General features: G+C 33.2%; 1 protein-coding gene across 2 annotated transcripts; it reads right to left on the bottom strand.

Moving 5' to 3' along the window:
- Positions 1-440: 440 nt before the first annotated feature.
- Positions 441-10,276, bottom strand: LOC100570129. 2 transcript variants are annotated; one of them, XM_008185952.3, is made up of 3 exons: positions 8,821-10,276; positions 6,728-6,886; positions 441-3,038 (listed from the first exon to the last, which is right to left on the bottom strand). In XM_008185952.3, the coding sequence occupies exons 1-3, from the start codon at positions 9,296-9,298 to the stop codon at positions 970-972; spliced, it is 2,706 nt and encodes a 901-aa protein (XP_008184174.1). In that variant the 5' UTR covers positions 9,299-10,276; the 3' UTR covers positions 441-969. The 2 variants fall into 2 exon arrangements, with proteins under 2 accessions (XP_008184174.1, XP_003245275.1); XM_003245227.4 differs by having other exon boundaries at positions 6,728-6,889; positions 8,821-10,247.
- Between the last annotated feature and the right edge of the window lie 7,278 nt (positions 10,277-17,554).

Below are 17,554 nucleotides of genomic sequence, written 5' to 3'. Positions count from 1 at the left end.
TATTATATTATTTATATTTTTGTTCGTAGTAATATTTTTCAACACAAATCAGAACAGATACAATTTTCTTTTTTATTCGTTTAAATTGTAGGCACGAAAATCACCCTTTGTTTTAATATATTATTATTCATACTATTTTCTTTCTTTAAGCAGTAAAATTGTTTTTACGTATTTTATGTAATAAAAATAAAATATGTATTGAGTTTTTTTTTGAAACCATCATATTTAATTCGATAAATGCTGACATTAAGCGTACGTATATAATAAATATTTTATTATTGGGACTTTATCATACAGTTTTTATCAATAACAATTTAACAATTGGGCACATGTTATTATGTTAATGTATGTTAATACACCGAAACGATATAGTGTTTTGACGACGGATTTGAATCTACATATTGATAATTTGATGTTATAATATTGCGTTATCGTCTGCATATTATAGGAAGACATGTATATTACAATAGGTAGGTAAGTACATATTATTATATAATTTATAATCACATAATACTCATAAATTATACCGAAATTTAACTTGTTGTTGTAGGTATGGTTAAATCTTTTAGCTCTTAGCGACAACTGCAGTATTAATGCATCGAAAACGAATTCATAATTTATTAATGTACCTAGTTGTTATAATAAAACTTATTTAAGAACCGTTAAACGTTATACATACGTCATACATACTCACATACATACATACACACATATATACACATAGGTACCATTGGCGCTACTAGGGTGGTACAAAAAGGTCGTTAACACCCCCAAGTTCTAATTTAGCACCTCTTGTTTTTTAGGTCTAACTATCATAATCATATTGAAATGGTTTTAAAATATGAAATATTATAGCACCCCACATTTTAGAGGTCTAGTTACGCCTATGATAGGTACTATGATGTATAATATTAGGTACCTACTAATAGTACATGTACGCGCTATACTGAGCCTATACACCACCACCATTCAGACATTCATACCATAAAAAAGCATAGGGTTTTTGGGCGTCTGCGAGACCGACGATGGTAAGTTATGGTCGACATAGTCTTGTTGCTGCTGCTGCTGTTGCATGTGCAGTCTATTATTAGCTGCAACTCCTCTGGTGGGAGATGTCTGTTTAAATTGTGTCACCGGATGTTCTTCAGACGGTTGGAAAGCGTGAGGCGGTAACTGCGGTTGCGATAACTGCTGCTGTTGAATGTTAGGCGGCGGGGGCGGTGGTAACTGGTAGTATCGAGTGGTCGATATCGCGGCCGTCTGGGTACCACGGGCTATAACAAACTGTTGGCCATGGTGTATTCTGGCATGGCCGTGTTGGACGATGTACTCGTTAGGTGGATGTCGAATTTGAACCTGCGGCGGCGGCGGGTGACCGGTGACGTTGCCAGTGGCGGTGGACGCGGCCGCTGCAGCTGTGGTCAACAGGTGCACTTGGACGGGACCGACCGCCTGGTACGGCACGCGAATGGTCTGCTGCTGTTGGCCGTGCGTCACTCTGATAATGGACCGTTGGGACGCGGCCGGGTACGGTGGAGGGGCCCGCGGGTCACCCTGGATCCGAGCGCGGACAGACGCCACCGTGGCCGCCTGATATCTGGGCACAAAGTCAGGCTGGACATCGAGTGGCGTCGTCTGAAGGGCTGGTTCACCATAATACGACCGGGGACGTTGAGGAGGCTGTGGATTGTTTTTGATGGTGATCTGTGCAGAGAACCCGGAGCGAATTCCATGCACTTCCGGTCGCCGGTTAAAGCCGTAATCGTCGTTCTCATCGTCCTCGTCCTCAGCCGCGGACGCGGATGCAGTGGCCGTGGGTGGCATATACCGCTTGCGGATCTTCTCCAGCCGGCCCGAGTCCTGTTGCACGAACGCCGCAAGCTCTTCCTGTCTGTGTGAACTAGGAGCTTGAGTGCCGGCTACCACGTCTGGTTGCGGACAGTGCGATGTTTGCGGTGCGCCTCCCGCCACCGATCCTCCGGTGGCCGGATGAACGTTGCCTGTGACGCACGCCGTCGCTAGCGTGGACAGGAAAGGTTTTCCACCGGTCGCTGATCGGACGGTTGCTCTGCTGTTAGCAGCTGAGTGACCGTCGCATAGATCTAGTCCGTCGGCTTTGCCAATTGGGTCACCGTCAGCCGTTGATTGAACAACTGGTAGTGGCAGTGGTTGATCATACCGGCCACCACCACTACCACTGCCCAACAAGTCTGTGAGTTTTTTGTACGCCGGAGTAGCGGCGGTTGTGGACGGCGTCCCCGAATCACACTGCACCAACACAGTGTAAGCGGTCGCCTGTTCTTGCATGACGCCCGACGTCTTCTTGGTCGGGTCGTCTGCATCGTCGTCGCTATCGCACGTCAGCCGCCGGATCTTCTCTATCAGCGATATCTCTTTGGAGTCGTTGACGTTCTTTTTTTTCACGGTGTTCCGCCTCAAAGTACTTCGTTCGATGGTTCGCCTGATAAGGCTGTTCGACGTGTCGTCGTCATCGTCGTCGCTGTGTGGTTCGCTCTTGAATCCTCCGCCGCCCAAGCCGCCGTTCATCGATCGACTGTCAAACGCCCGGAGTGACTCTTCCGTGATTAAGTATTTATTCAGCAGCCTCGCGTCGTCCGTCTCCTTGATTCGAGTTGGTGGGCATACGAACTTCGTGGTCGGAAATAACTGTCGCACTGCCGAGTTTGGGTTCCGGTTGTTGTACAGCATAGTATTATTACCACATTTAATCATTACATACCCCTCATCGGGGGCGACGGCAGTGGCACCGGTGACGTCTTTTGCATCTTCGGCCTTGCAGGCGCCGTCAACACCGGGCACGTCAACGGGCCTGGTCTCCTGCACGATCTGCCTCTCGGTAACTGTGGTCATGGTTATCGTTTCCACGATACACCGTGGTTGCTGGCCTGTACTTGAATTTGTATCACAGACAGTGTTTGTTTTCGACAACTGAAGAGCAGATGCGTTTGTCGGTGGCTGTGGCTGTTGCTGCTGCTGCTGTTGCTGCTGTTGCTGCTGTTGCTGCTTTTGTTCATCTTCTGCAGATAACATAAATAAATAAATTTAAAATTGTAAAATATATATTATAGGTATGTATATTATTATCATAATGTTATATTCAAAATCCGACAAAGCTGATATATTTTCACTTATGATTCGTTAATCTTATTTTCTCAGTACAGGTACAATTGAATACATTGCCAAATAAAATCAAAAAAAAAAATTTCATCCGAAGAGATATAATAATCAGACATTCCATATAATATTACAGGGGTGGCCACAACGAGGCTCGCGAGCCACATGTGGCTCTTAAATTAGTTTCGTGTGGCTCTTGAACCAAGTTTAGACTAAAATTAATAAATATAATTCGTTATTATAGATTGGAACAGCGGCAGTGGCGGTGATTTTTAGTATGTGTAGCCTAAATTGTGTAGCCCATGTATACCAGAAGAAAAATACCCACTAATAAAAGAGTGTGTTAAGAGACTTATTTCAAACGTTAGGACTACTTAGGTATATTGTAGTTGTGTACACAATGCTTATATACCTAGTAAATTCATTAAATCTAAAAGTAGTGTATACGTGTAATGTAAAAATAAATTGATATAAAATTAAAAACATGTCTTCATTTTATAAACATCGCTTTACGATATGACTTGCCTCGAAGTAGCTTTATTAATTTGCGACTCCCAAAATTAAGGTTAGTGGCCACCTCTGTAATATTATTTAATTTTTGATCCTTATGAAGGGTTAAATAAAAACCACTATTCAACTAGGCACCGGTAGTGTAATGCCTAATACATTTTTTAATAAGATTAATTTGTACCAAGTATATAGGTATTTGACGAGTAGATACAATATGTATTGTTCTTTTCCTATACCTATGTAGACAATGCAAATAAAATACTTGTGACACTTTGAATAGTAGGTGTTAACATTAAAAATAACGTTTATTACATAGTTATATTTTAATATAAATTATAAAATTATATTAAAAACTATGTTACTTATACCTCGCATTCAACTTTCTTACCATTATCATCTTACTAAATATAGATGAAAATAAAATCCAAATAATATCCCCATTATATATTATATACTATTTTAAAGTGCAATCGGTGGGTCTCGACCCAAAATTAGGTCCCATAAGCTATACAAATGGTTTGACCAATTGGTCACGAAAAGTCTTCTTTGTTAAAAATAAAAAAATTAAGATTATAAAATTATAATGTATAAACTATAAATTTGAATAAGTTATGAGTGGATTGAACGACCATTTACAGTAGAAATAATGACAGTTAAAATGTCAGCTGACATAGAAAATCAATTAATTGAGCTTGCTTGCCAAACTTAAACAAATGTTTATTTAAACTTCTTTTGGATATGTTTTGGGTATACTTATAAACGGTAAATTACGCAAAAGTATAGCAGCTTAAGTCTTTTTTTCTTCCATAGCCAACAATGTTGTCACGGGCTAAGGAAATTTTTTTACAAAAACAGTGCGATTCGAGTCAAAAAGACCACTTATACAGTGTAGGTACACTATTCAATAGAAGACGATTCGATGAATAGCCGCAAATAAAAATTGAAGCATTGCCAATTTAATTAAAAACTATAAAGCCATAATGGATGTCGTTGGTTGACTACCCGTAATAAAATATTATAATTCGTAGAATATATTATCATATATTATATATTAAATAATATGGTATGGGGGTAATACTGACTACTATTATAATAGTATAATGTTCTAAAAAAAATATAAAATACAATTTGTACCCGAAAAATGAAACGTTCTATTCACAAGGCCCCACTTATATTTGATATCCGTGCAGGTCCAGGAGCTCTAGCCACCCTTAATCCAGGCCTGACCACTGTGGAAACCCTACACCAATTTCCAAGGGGTAGGAGATGAACTCAATATAATGTACATTATACATATATTATTTTTATTGTTAGAAAAATATAAAATATAGAAAATTATTATACCCATTAGTCATTACTCATAAAAACCATCATTAGCTATCAATAATATTTTAAACGTAACATGACATGGTATTCTTAAAATTATTTTACCATGCGTAAACCTATATTTTAATAACTATGAAAAATGTGCTGTATGCAGGATTTCTGCCTTGGAATAAAATTTAATTATATTTTTCTCTTGATAAATATATTTCCACTTCCAAGACTATACGGACTCAGGTCCCCTTAAATATTTCCTGGAATAAAACGAACAAACGATACGGCAAAAATGCAAAATACGCAATTTTGCGAAATTCCGAAACTACACATTCAAGGATTTATACCTATTTAATTTTCCAGAATTCAACTATTTTCCTTAGATTTTATATGATACAATACATCTATTTCACATGAAAAACCTTAAAATATGAACACACTCGTAGATAGTATAACTATTTAGAACACGATCTAAAAAAAAGGTCATCGGACTTCTGCAAAGTTTATTGTTTGCAATCGATAAAGTTGAAATAGTCTATATTTGAAAGGTTTAAAACTATAACCAATTTATATTCGTGTCAATCCTCGTTAAAATCATTTACCTACTCAACCTAACAAATAAAATTTTTATTTTTACTTTTATGCAAATTGCAAAATATATAAAATCATTAAAATGTTATTATTACTTATTGATTAAATATTATTAAACGTTTCTGAAGGGTTAATAATTAAATATTAAACATTTTATCTTAATATCTTATCATTTGTCAGTTATAATGTGTGCATAAGATTAGAGATACATTTTCTTACTCTTACCTATCTATATGTATAAAAATGAATGCAGCTTCTTTGTTTGTTCTTTTTAAATTCAAAAACAATTGGACTGTTTTCAATAAAAGTTATATCCCTTGAAATTCGGAGGGTGTATAGGATAGCTTATTTTTCCAACCCCTAGATATAGATTGCTATAAGGTGGCTCACGCATGAATTCAGTTTTGACTCACGAAAATCGAAGAATTTTGTTGTGTATATTTTAAATGGTTACCATTGATTAATGATTATATTACTATAGTAATTACCTAATGGAAATATGGTATATAAAATTGTTTACAAATATATTTAAAAAAACAAATTTTAAAATCGAATACCTATACTTATGAACACAATTACAATGATTAGTTTTATGATGTACAATCGCTATTTGTTTCTTTATTTTGGACATATTTTTTTATGTAAATACATAACGACGAATACCAATCTTAACGATATGGGACTTACGTCAGCTTTTAACTTTAAAGTATTAGTTGAATCTGCCTCCAGTTTTTTGTGTTTATAACAAAAATATGTCCAGAATTGAGAAGTGGAAATTCATAAGATGTATCAGTAATATTGTAATAGTGTTTAGGTATATTATATATATTTCCACTGTAACAAAATAAAAATGATAGAAAGATAGATTAATTTTAATCCGGGCAAAGTTGGGTAATGCACTAATACAACTAAGTATAGTTTTTAATAAATTATAGGCGTATAGGTACTTCAACTAGTCTTATGGACTTGCATATTTACACAGTTTTTAGTATTTTTACATTGGACTTTGTACAATAGATTTTGTGTGAGTAATGTTATATTGCTATTTGTGATTCTGAACAATATAGGTAGGTATAGGTACCTAATAATAAAAAATGTAATATAATATTGCACGCAATCTCGTATTTGTGTTTACCGTTTGTGATACGCAGCATAATATATAAATTATACTTACTACTTGGCCGGGGTAAAGACGAAAGTTCATGACGAGCTTTTTGATTGTTATCCTCGAAATAGGACGTGGAGTTGACATTGGAATTATATGGCATAGCGACATGCGTATCGCTGCAGCTGTCCATCATATCCGAACCATATCTTGTAGCCAAATCATCATCTGCTACAATATTATTTCGATATTAGTTCTTTGTTTTGTACGATGCGATTTTAAATGTTTTCAATCATGTATATAATAAGCCATAAGGTATCGTATTTTATCTGTTTTAAGACTAAGAGAATAATAGCTTATATTATAATATAATATAAATATATTATAAAATTAATTATTTTTTATTTTGTATTTAAAATATGAATATTAAAAAAATTATATTGGATCCATATAAATAATAGTATAGAATAAGTACTGATATTACCCAATAATGCAATTTTATTTAAGTATCGTTTTCTATATTTTACTTGAGCAGTTTAAAGTTTTATATAAATACATGTATTTAGATATATAATACAATATAATTTATAATCATCTTATCACTGCAATTGGTGCTCAAGGTTACAAAGTATTAATTAGGGTTATGCAATGTCCATATATATTTGTAGGTATTTTTAAATCGAGTAGGTTTATAAATATTTTATTTTTCTCTCTTTCATATACGGTTGTAACTTGTAATAGTAAATGCAAAGAGTGTTTATTGGATTTTTTTTTATCAAATGTTTTGTACAATTAACGTTGTGATTAGTTAATTTAATAATGGGGCCATTTATTTAATGTTACTTGGTCAGATAAATATATTGTGATAATGTCTAATGTTGAAGCTTTATATGATGTAAAATATAAGCATAAATGTATTCTATTTCTTATAGTTTTTACGGTGGGTATCTAAATAAATAACAAACATAAAAAATACATAATATTAATATTATGTCTTACGCCACATTATTGACACTACATTTTTTTAATGAAATTGGAAAACGAATATCCCTTTGATGCATTTTTACATAACAATATTATAGTTTTTTTTAAATGCTAATTATTTTAAATCAATAACTTTTTAAGTAGATTTTTATATGTTAATACTAGATTATTTAAAACATATATTTGTACAGGTATTTAAATGAGTTCTGTTTACTGATTTACATTACAAATACAGTTTTTTAGATATCATCAAATTAGTTGATTTCAGAAAATAAAACACTTAAAAATAACATTTAAATATATTCAATAGTCAAGATTTAAAGTTTTAAAATATGAAAGGTTTTTGTTTAAAATAATCTAATATAGATAGTTGATCGAGATTGACTAAAATCAAACAGTGGATAAAAAAGAACAATGAAATAAGAAGATAAATTCTTCTTAACAGTTATTAAGTATAATTTGTATACATAATATTGGTACTAGGCATGATAAAAAAAAAACCAATTGAGACACAAAGTATTCTAATAAAATGTGTATTGTTGTACATTTATTCGGGATAGAATTCATTTTGATTTGATAAATTTGATTTCATATAAATAATATTTCGAATTTCGATTGAAAAATTTTTCAGGCCTTCAAGCCTTCAGTTTATATTCCAATAATTGAAGGCAAAATATCTAAGAAATAATTATTTGACCATTGTTACTAATAGGGTCATAATAAACAGTGGTAGTTTGAATATTAATAACTAATAATTATACAACGATTCGTATTTTGTTGAGTGTATAAGTCTTTTAGTAGGTACCTACATTTAAAAACGATTATTTTTTTCATATAACATTCCACATATAAACCACTACCACTGTAAGATTTAATTGTGTTAGATGATATGTTTTTTTACTCTAAAGAGACGTATAAGATTATGATTATCTCCTAAACGTACAGGTACTGACAGAGATACTTGTAAGATATTTAAATATTATATTTTTAAATACATTATGCGTATAACTTCAATACAATTTTAAATAGTCATTAATCACATACCTATACACTATATTGTCTGTACAGTATTCACCACTATGTACTATACTGTGTTTAATGTTTATATACCTATAATATTATCTCTATTATAAAAAGGCAGAAAACTCCTGTTAATGGTTATTGATTAGTGCAGGTACCGTATTTCAGATGATCCAGAGACGGCGGAACGTGCCTGGGACAGCCGTCCTTGTAACCATCCGGTGGACTGAGCGTGGCTGGTTGTTCTTCGTACGGGTCGAGTGGCGGCATACCACGGCCGTCGTCATCGTCCAGCCACGGCTGGAAACACGTGGCATCGCCACAGCTGCACGGATGCTGCGACCAAAAGTCAAAGTCCTCCTCGTCGAACTCGCAGTCGTCGTCCCGGATGACGATCACATAGTCTGACTCGAAGAACACGTTCAGGCTTTCGTTGAACTGCACGTGCCGCTTGTGCTTGCCGGACTTGGTCGCTTTGGAGCCGCCGACGGTCGCCGTGCGTTTCAGCGCCGATTTCTTGGGTCTTGGCTCGCCTGCACCGTTGCATAGCTGCTGCTGCTGCTGCTGTTGCTGTTGCTGTTCGTCTGTACTGGACGGCGGCCGCTGTGGTTCGTCTTTCTTCTTCTTCTGTTTCATGACTTACTGGCGGTGGTCGTCAATCGGCCTTCGACGTCATGTCGTCCATGACGGTGAATTCGTCAAACCGATCAACAGTCGCCACTGCAGCCTCTGTCGTCGTCGTCGTCGTCTTCGTTGTCGCCACCGCCACCGCCCGCACCACCCCCGAAGCTGCCGTCGCCGTCGCCGTCGTTCTCGGCTTCGCTACCGTCCTTCTAGCACCCCGAACGTTACGTCGGCGAGGGTACACCGCGGAGAGTCTGCGACTACGGTCACAGTGAAAGCCGCATTGGACTGTCCGCGTACATGCAACGCGGGGCGGTGAACCGAGGGACGCGACGGCAGCGAAATCAACCAGAAAAATCGAAACTCGTATATCGATTCGCAACGTCAACAATAATAATTTATAACGACGGCGAAGTGATAGTAAGGATGATCGGTCACAGTATATTATGTTTATGATAATATAATATTACGTCCGACGTGTGTGTATATGTGTGTGTGTGTGTGTGTGTAAGTAAGGACTTGTATGCATGTATGTAAGTGAGTGCTTGTGTGTTTATGTGTGAGTGAGTGTTTGTGTGTGTGCAATGAGTCAGTGTGTGTGTAAGTGAGTATCTTTGTGTTTTTTCGGGCACGGGATCGTAGCGAACGTGAATGAGCGGCGAACTGCGTTTCGTCGGGAAACGACGCGGCGGAAAATCAGATGGCGTACAGGTCGATAATGCCGAGCACTCTCGTTACAGGCGCCGCGACGCCGCCCTCGCCTCGGCTGCTACCCACCCTTATAAGCGGGATCGCGCGCGCGTGTAAGACCGTACGCAAGGCAGCAGCAACCCTCCACGCCACCTGCCGATCATCTACGCGCATTAGCATCATTATATATTATACCCGCGTGCGACACACCGATACGACGGTGGCTGCTCCGCGACGACGCGCGACCTGATCGCCGTATGTTTATCGCTTATGCAATAACAACATATGACGTAATTATAATATATAAATCACCATATATTTATTATTATTATAACCTGTCTCGAAGATAACAATAATATATATTATGTTTGTCATACCTACCGTGAGTTTCTTGATTTTGTCGTGTACACGCAGAGACGACTATGAAATCAAAACCTACATGATATTATAGTATTACATAAGTGTCCGTGTTTTGTTCAAATTATCTGTACTCCAGATCCATTGATTGAAAAGTTAATTTTATGTTTGACATAACAATATAATATTATGAACATAATATTATTATCTAACCCCGGCCGCAGGAGTGGACTGGCTTTAAATGGGTCTTTCATAATTATTATATACTTACCTAAAACCTAATATAATACGTACCTATACGGCTATACCTATATGGGTATATTATAATATTATATTGCAGTGCATTTCCGCTCTAGATTGTCACCTCAGGATTAAACGAGGATTCTGTCGTCTGTCTAAAGTACCTATTAAAATAGAACCGATCAGACGCCGATCCAGAAAAATATAGTAGGAAGTGCTCAGCAAAAAAGAAAATTGGTTTTACTTTTCTGTTTTAGATCACGTAATTTTTTATAAAAAATTATTTTATTGGTGGCTTAAATGACAGGGGATGCCCAAACATCCATAGCCCTCCCTCCTGAATCCTATAACGTGGAACGGATATTCTAATTTCTAATTATTGAGTTATGATCTATAATGATATACGTGATTATTGCCTCCTGCACACCGTACAATAAGCCTGTGGTGATTCCACGTACTATTTACTTACCACTAATAAGCATGCGGTCGTGTAATTGTATAGTAAGTATTTTACTCAATGTGTGGCTGATAATATATTTCCGTAGATACTTGTAGACGAGTTGGTAATTTGTCACAAGCTTATGAGCTATGTTAATATGTTATATACTATATTATTATATGTATTTATGCCCAACCTTTTCTGTTACACTAACATCCATGAAGTTCTATTCAGCCATCGTTATTTCATACTTTTGAAATAAAAATAATATTATATAATATAAAATAATTGTAATGCGAATTGTAGGATACTATATATTATACCTAATGATCGTTTTCAGTTTGTAGAATGGTATGGATTCCTCGACATTAATTCTCTCATATATTATATATTTCACCTCCAATTATAATTATAGCCTATATAGGTACCTACTTTTTTAGTGAATATTATACTCTTTAAAATTAATTAATTAATATTTACAAGTAGGCATAAACTCTATTACATACTAATCTAAAAATTAAAATATTAACAAAAATTAACTGAATGTGTCTAGTAAAAATTTTCAATATCTTTTTCGTCATTTTAAATATACTACACGACATTTAAAGTTTTTATTTTTTATTATATTCCCCATTCGTATTTGCTCTCGTTCAATTAATTTCCCTTGCCCGACTCCATATTGAAGGCACCGTCCAACCCCCAGCATATTCTTTTTTTGACGGCCCATCCCTCTCCAACACTAGCTTTCATTTTTTCTTTCCTCTGCTTGGGTACAGTTCACCCGATCATATGTTTAAAACCTTCTACTAATTTTTTTACAGTCCCCCCCAGTCTTATTTTTGATGTATCTTATCACCATAGCTGTTTTCCTATAATTTAAATTATCGGGTGGCACTACTGATTGCCCTCCCTTATCTGCCAGTCTCGCTATGTAAATATCTTAAATCAAAATTACTTATTGTACAGGTGTTGTATAGAATTGTAATTAAATATATTTTTTAATAAAAAAAAAAAAAATTATAATTTATTTTTATTTTTATTTTTATTACCTACTTTACATCTGTTCTCCATTCATTAATTTTAATTGTTGAGCTACAATGTTTTCTTTTAAATAAAAGCACTTATATTAAGAAAATTACATTTTTGACTTAAAACACTTATCTCCTTCAAATATTTTGTAATTCGCAATTAGATATATCTCAAAAAATATGGTTATTACAATTCTATAAGTGAAATTCAATTATTTATGAAAAAAACTAACTGATCCCGTGCACTTCATTGCTCGTTAAATGTACCAACTCTATATGACTCAAACTTTGTTCAATTGGTTATTTTATATTCGGTGCATAGTGTTCAAAATTTATCTTAAATTTCCCGTTGCCCGGAATAAAAGTTCTGATTCGCAGCAGTATATTATTAAGTAGGCAATCTACCTGCAGTAGATCGCGGACTCCGTGCTATTCGTACGTAAGTTTATGATTTAACTCTAAGTATCAAAGACCAAAGTTATACCGAGTTTGTCGTATTTCACCTATGGTGGATTAATATAATCAATTAATAGAAAATCCTAACCTAACCTAGCCGTACTAATATCAGATGAATGAAAAAAAAACCAAATTTAACCATTTTTAAATTAGATTGTCTTCTTCCCAGAGGTATAATCTACACACAAACATTCATTTTTTTATTAATTGACAAAAAATAATAATACAAATCAACAAACATGCCCTATTAACCAATATATAATACACTGGTGCGCCACTGTTGTATTTTTTATATCCAGATTTCCTACTTTTCCGGTGGATTTTCTTAACATTTTTTTTCTTAAAAACCTTCTCCTGGCCATTACGAACATCTTATATATAACATATTAACATCTATAACATCTTACCAAATCGGACCAGCCTTTCTTGATTGATGAGGTAACGTACATTTTTCACGCTCCATTTTTATATATAGAAGATTATAATCCACAAAATTGTATCAGGTTTAAATAAACTAATAGGTATAGGTATAAATGTATAAATAACTATTGAGTATTATTGATTAGGTAATACATTTTTTTTTTATTTAGTTAATAAGCTTCAACATCTGAGGTCATTAGGTTGAAGTCTGTTTTTTGTCTGTTTTTTTTTTTAGTGTGGGGGAACACTATATAAACCCTTTAGTCGACATAATTCTAGCACCGCCATAAATTTAACCCAAATTACGCCTATGTTATACCTTTACCTATAGAAACGTAGACTTTTTAACCAGACTCTATAATTTATTATATAGGTACAATATATACATAAAAGTATTATTGCGTTAATGTGTTTGTGTTATATTTGAGTGTTCTTGATTTATAATTATGTTGTTTCTATTTATATAATATATATTACATAGGTATGTTAATTTATTCCTGTAAACATTGAAATATTGAATTCAAACTTTGAACTTCCATCGCTATCATTTATAAATTATAACACTTATTAGTTCTTTTATACCTATACATCTTATATATTATACTCGTATGATTTCTCAACATTTAATAAACAAATATTGGAGAAAAACTAACGGTTTAAATATAGTATAAAGTATAATAATTAGGTCGGATATAATTTAGTTCCGCAGTAGGTAACTAATCGTTTTATTGTCATAACTGGAGTGGATTAGTGGAAGTTCTTTAAACCATTTTTCTGCATCTTTGGTCAGATTGTGTAGATCGTTAAAACTTTAAAAGTGCCTTCGAATGTATGCAGATTGTATTATTTGATTATATGAATGGTGGATGACGACAGCCAGCAGCAGACCCACCTGCATACGCGGTTAATACTCGATCAATGCTGTCGACTTGGCAATGCACAAGCCATTTATGCCATAATAACAGCGATTTAGAAAAAATACAAAAAACAAATCTTACCTACATCTTAAGTTATTATTATATATTTGTATAAGAATAACACTCTGAAGTATAAGTCACGTTGTGCAGTTTTTAAGACGATTATTATAAGACGTTATTAAAAATTAACAGAGTCAAAAAATGTATGCAATTTTAATATAAATACCAAAGTATGAGTAACTCATATTTTTATTAATTTTAGTAGCAGAAATTTTATACTCAATATTTTTGCTAGTTATAGGCACAATTTGAAGGATTATTGGGGGTGCTGAGAACGCCCAAATTTGTATTAGTCATATAACGTTTTGGATATTCGGATAATTTTAATCTTAATTTCTAAGATTTTGTTCATTTCAATAATAATAAATAATAATGCATATACCTAAGTACCAGAATAATATAGATAATAATTATATATGCCTTATAGGTAATTAAATGCTATAATCTATAGGTCAGTGTTTCTTAAACTTCTATATCCGTGAAACCCTTTTTTTATATGTCCACTTTTATCGTAGAACCCCTACATTTTTTTTAGATTTTTAGATTTTATTATTTAGCTCTCAACAATAAGTTATTACAGCTCGACAATTAGAACCCCTACTTTGTTTCAATAGTCATTTTTAGTGTAATTTTATGTAAGGATTTTTTACGATAAAATTATAATGATTATGTATATAAAGTATTTAATTCGAAAAATGAGGGTAAGTAGATGTCGCTCTGATGTACAGTAGGTTACAACAAGTGAGTCACTGTGTAATGGATGGTATTAAATTTGAATTCGATGATATAATATCATTGTAGATATATTCGAAAAACGATTCTGAGCGTTGACGGTTTGTCAGAGTGGATATTTCATATTATATATTTATATTGTTATTATATAGTTATTACTTATTATTAATACGGCAGCCGGTAAGTTGAATTTATAGTATAAAATTACAATAAAATAACTAAAACCGTTATTCTTGGTTCCCTATTTAAGATATAGGTAATTTCCTCCAAATTTAAACATACAATAACTATAAAAAAAGTGGGTAAGTGGATGATACTCTGCTGTACAGTAGGTTACAACTTACAAGTGGGTAGGTAACTGTAATGGATAGTGTTAAATTTGAAATCAATGATATAATATCATTGTATAAGAAAAACGATTCTGAGCGGAGACGGTCGGTCAATCTATGATATTACTAAGTATATTTGATAATATTATTGTGAATAAAGTAATTTATATATGACCTATTTATTAATTAATTAAATATTTACGCGGAACCTTGTTTTAAATTTTCAGTCCTTAGCTATAAAAGTTGAACATTTTATACATTTTTAACTACAAATATAATTATTAAATTTTTAAATTTGATAAATTTTGTCAAAATTCGAATTTTATATGCTTATAAAAAAAATTGTTTCTATGTATTTACTATTTTTAATATTTTTCAACTGCTACTGTAACAATATATCAGGATACTTGTATTAATTTTTCATGCTTTTTTACTCAAAAATAATAACATTTTATTAACAATTATAGAAAAAAACAAAAAAAAGTTAAAACTGACAGTGCCTGGAAACAGCTCAAAAAGAGCCAAAATATTTTACAAAATTTTATGGTGTATATAAAATAAAAATATAAACATTCAGTAAAATGTTCATATATCTACAGATATTCGCTTTTAAATTACAACAAAATAACAAAATCGCTACGAGAAACTACTAACTAGTGAATATCCAATATTTTTTGAAAAATGTAGAAAAACTTATGAAGAATTTTGTATTACATTTTCAAATCTTAGATTTAAAAAGAAAAATTTTTATGACTTCTTAACTCAAAATAAGTTGCTAGTTTTCGTGATATTTCCGTATTTTTTCAAGATTTGATCTTTAAATGCTTATAAAAAAAAACTGTTACTTTTAATATTTTTAAAATGTCATTATAACAATATATTAGGAGCCTTATATTACATTTTCAAGCTTTTTTACCCAACAAATAAAATTTTATCGATATTTATAGAATAAAAAACTAAAAAATTAAACCCTGGGGTTCCGCGGAAAGCAGTTTAAGGAACGCTAGTATAGGTAATTAGTTATATTAAGAAATTAATAATTATTAATTATGTATTATTAAAAAACTATGAAAACATTGTTCGATAAGTAATAACATTACTCCGAAACTTCTTTGTGTGAAACTGCGAACTACACTTTAGCTACCAATAGGGGTTGAAAAAATAAGGTATAAACACCCTCTGAGTCTATTGATATAACTTTTATTTAAAACCGTCCAGTATTTTTTGAGTCTATTAACTTCGAAGCCTCCCACAATCCCACGAATAACTATGACCGAAGTAAATTTATCACACCTTCAATTTAACCCAAATTGCCCTTTTGTAATATGTTTTGAATTATATTTAACAGCATGTAAAATATAAATATATTTCCAAAATATTTTAATATTAATGTAATCTCAAATGAATTAATACAATATGTAAATAAAAATGTGTAGTAATAATATGATTTAATTTAGGGTGGAATATATTCATGGTATAATTTTTTAACAAGGAGAATTTTGTTTCACTTTCTATAAACAGTACCTACAATCTACATACAACAATCAACTTACACATTAATTTATTTTTATTATACTTATTAGTTATTAGTTTGGTATTATATTAGTTTTAATACGTATGAGAACAAATGTTATTCGATTTATTTTTATTTTTCTCTACAACAGTTAATGAGTTCAAATAATTATACGGTTCATTATTAATTTGATTACTATAGTTAAGTTTATTATATTGTTGTAAAACTATTAATTTTTTACAAGAGATTGAAGAAAGGGGGCGATTGTAAACTCCGCCAGAATACCGGTTAGATAAAAAGGTAATAAAAAGGTTTAATGTAAGCTCCACCAGTTTTATTTTCTTACCTGTAATGGGTGTATGGAAACTACGCCAGTATTAATTAGGCCTTCCTTATATAAAACTAAATGATATTTCTCTAGTAAATAAACTCAAAAGTTCAAAATGAAAATGAAATTATTGTGTTAGAAAAAGCTATAAATACTAAATAGTTATAACTTATAATAGTTGATTTATATTTGACTTAATGGTTTGAATATCTATCATGGACGTTCTCACGGGGGGGAGGTTGCATAACCAAAACCCATTACGAATTACATTGAAAGGGGGAAAGAGCGGAGAGTTAAAATGAATTTGGTATATAATACACCATACATATATATGTGAGACAGAACAATACTATACTGCGGACATATGACCAAATTCTCATCGTGGTGGGGTTGCTTTTCCCATACCGTTCAGAACGATCGAAACGCATTACCCAAAAGAAAAAGCTTCGTGTGAACGTTCGTTCGTGTGTGTGCGTATGTGTGTATATGTGAGTGTGTGTGAGTGTGTGTGAGTGTGTAAATGTATACATTGGCAATGTTGATGCGGAGCAGTTGTACATAGCAGTCATTTACCTTCACCCCTACACCAAATTATTTAGCGGTTCGCCCATTGTTGGCCGACCCCAGGGTGCACTTTTCCTCGGGACTTTACAAATGTAAACGGCAGCAACTTTTGCGTCGATTCCGCTACAACACCTTCTATTGTCCATCGGCCATCTAGTAATGGTATTAATCCACTTTGGCCCTTTGTTTTTAAAA

The sequence above is a fragment of the Acyrthosiphon pisum genome, chromosome A1, assembly GCF_005508785.2.
Source record: "Acyrthosiphon pisum isolate AL4f chromosome A1, pea_aphid_22Mar2018_4r6ur, whole genome shotgun sequence".
Lineage (NCBI taxonomy): Eukaryota > Metazoa > Arthropoda > Insecta > Hemiptera > Aphididae > Acyrthosiphon > Acyrthosiphon pisum.
The sequence above is the reverse complement of the archived record's forward strand: the minus strand, read 5'-3'. Positions and strand labels throughout refer to the sequence as shown.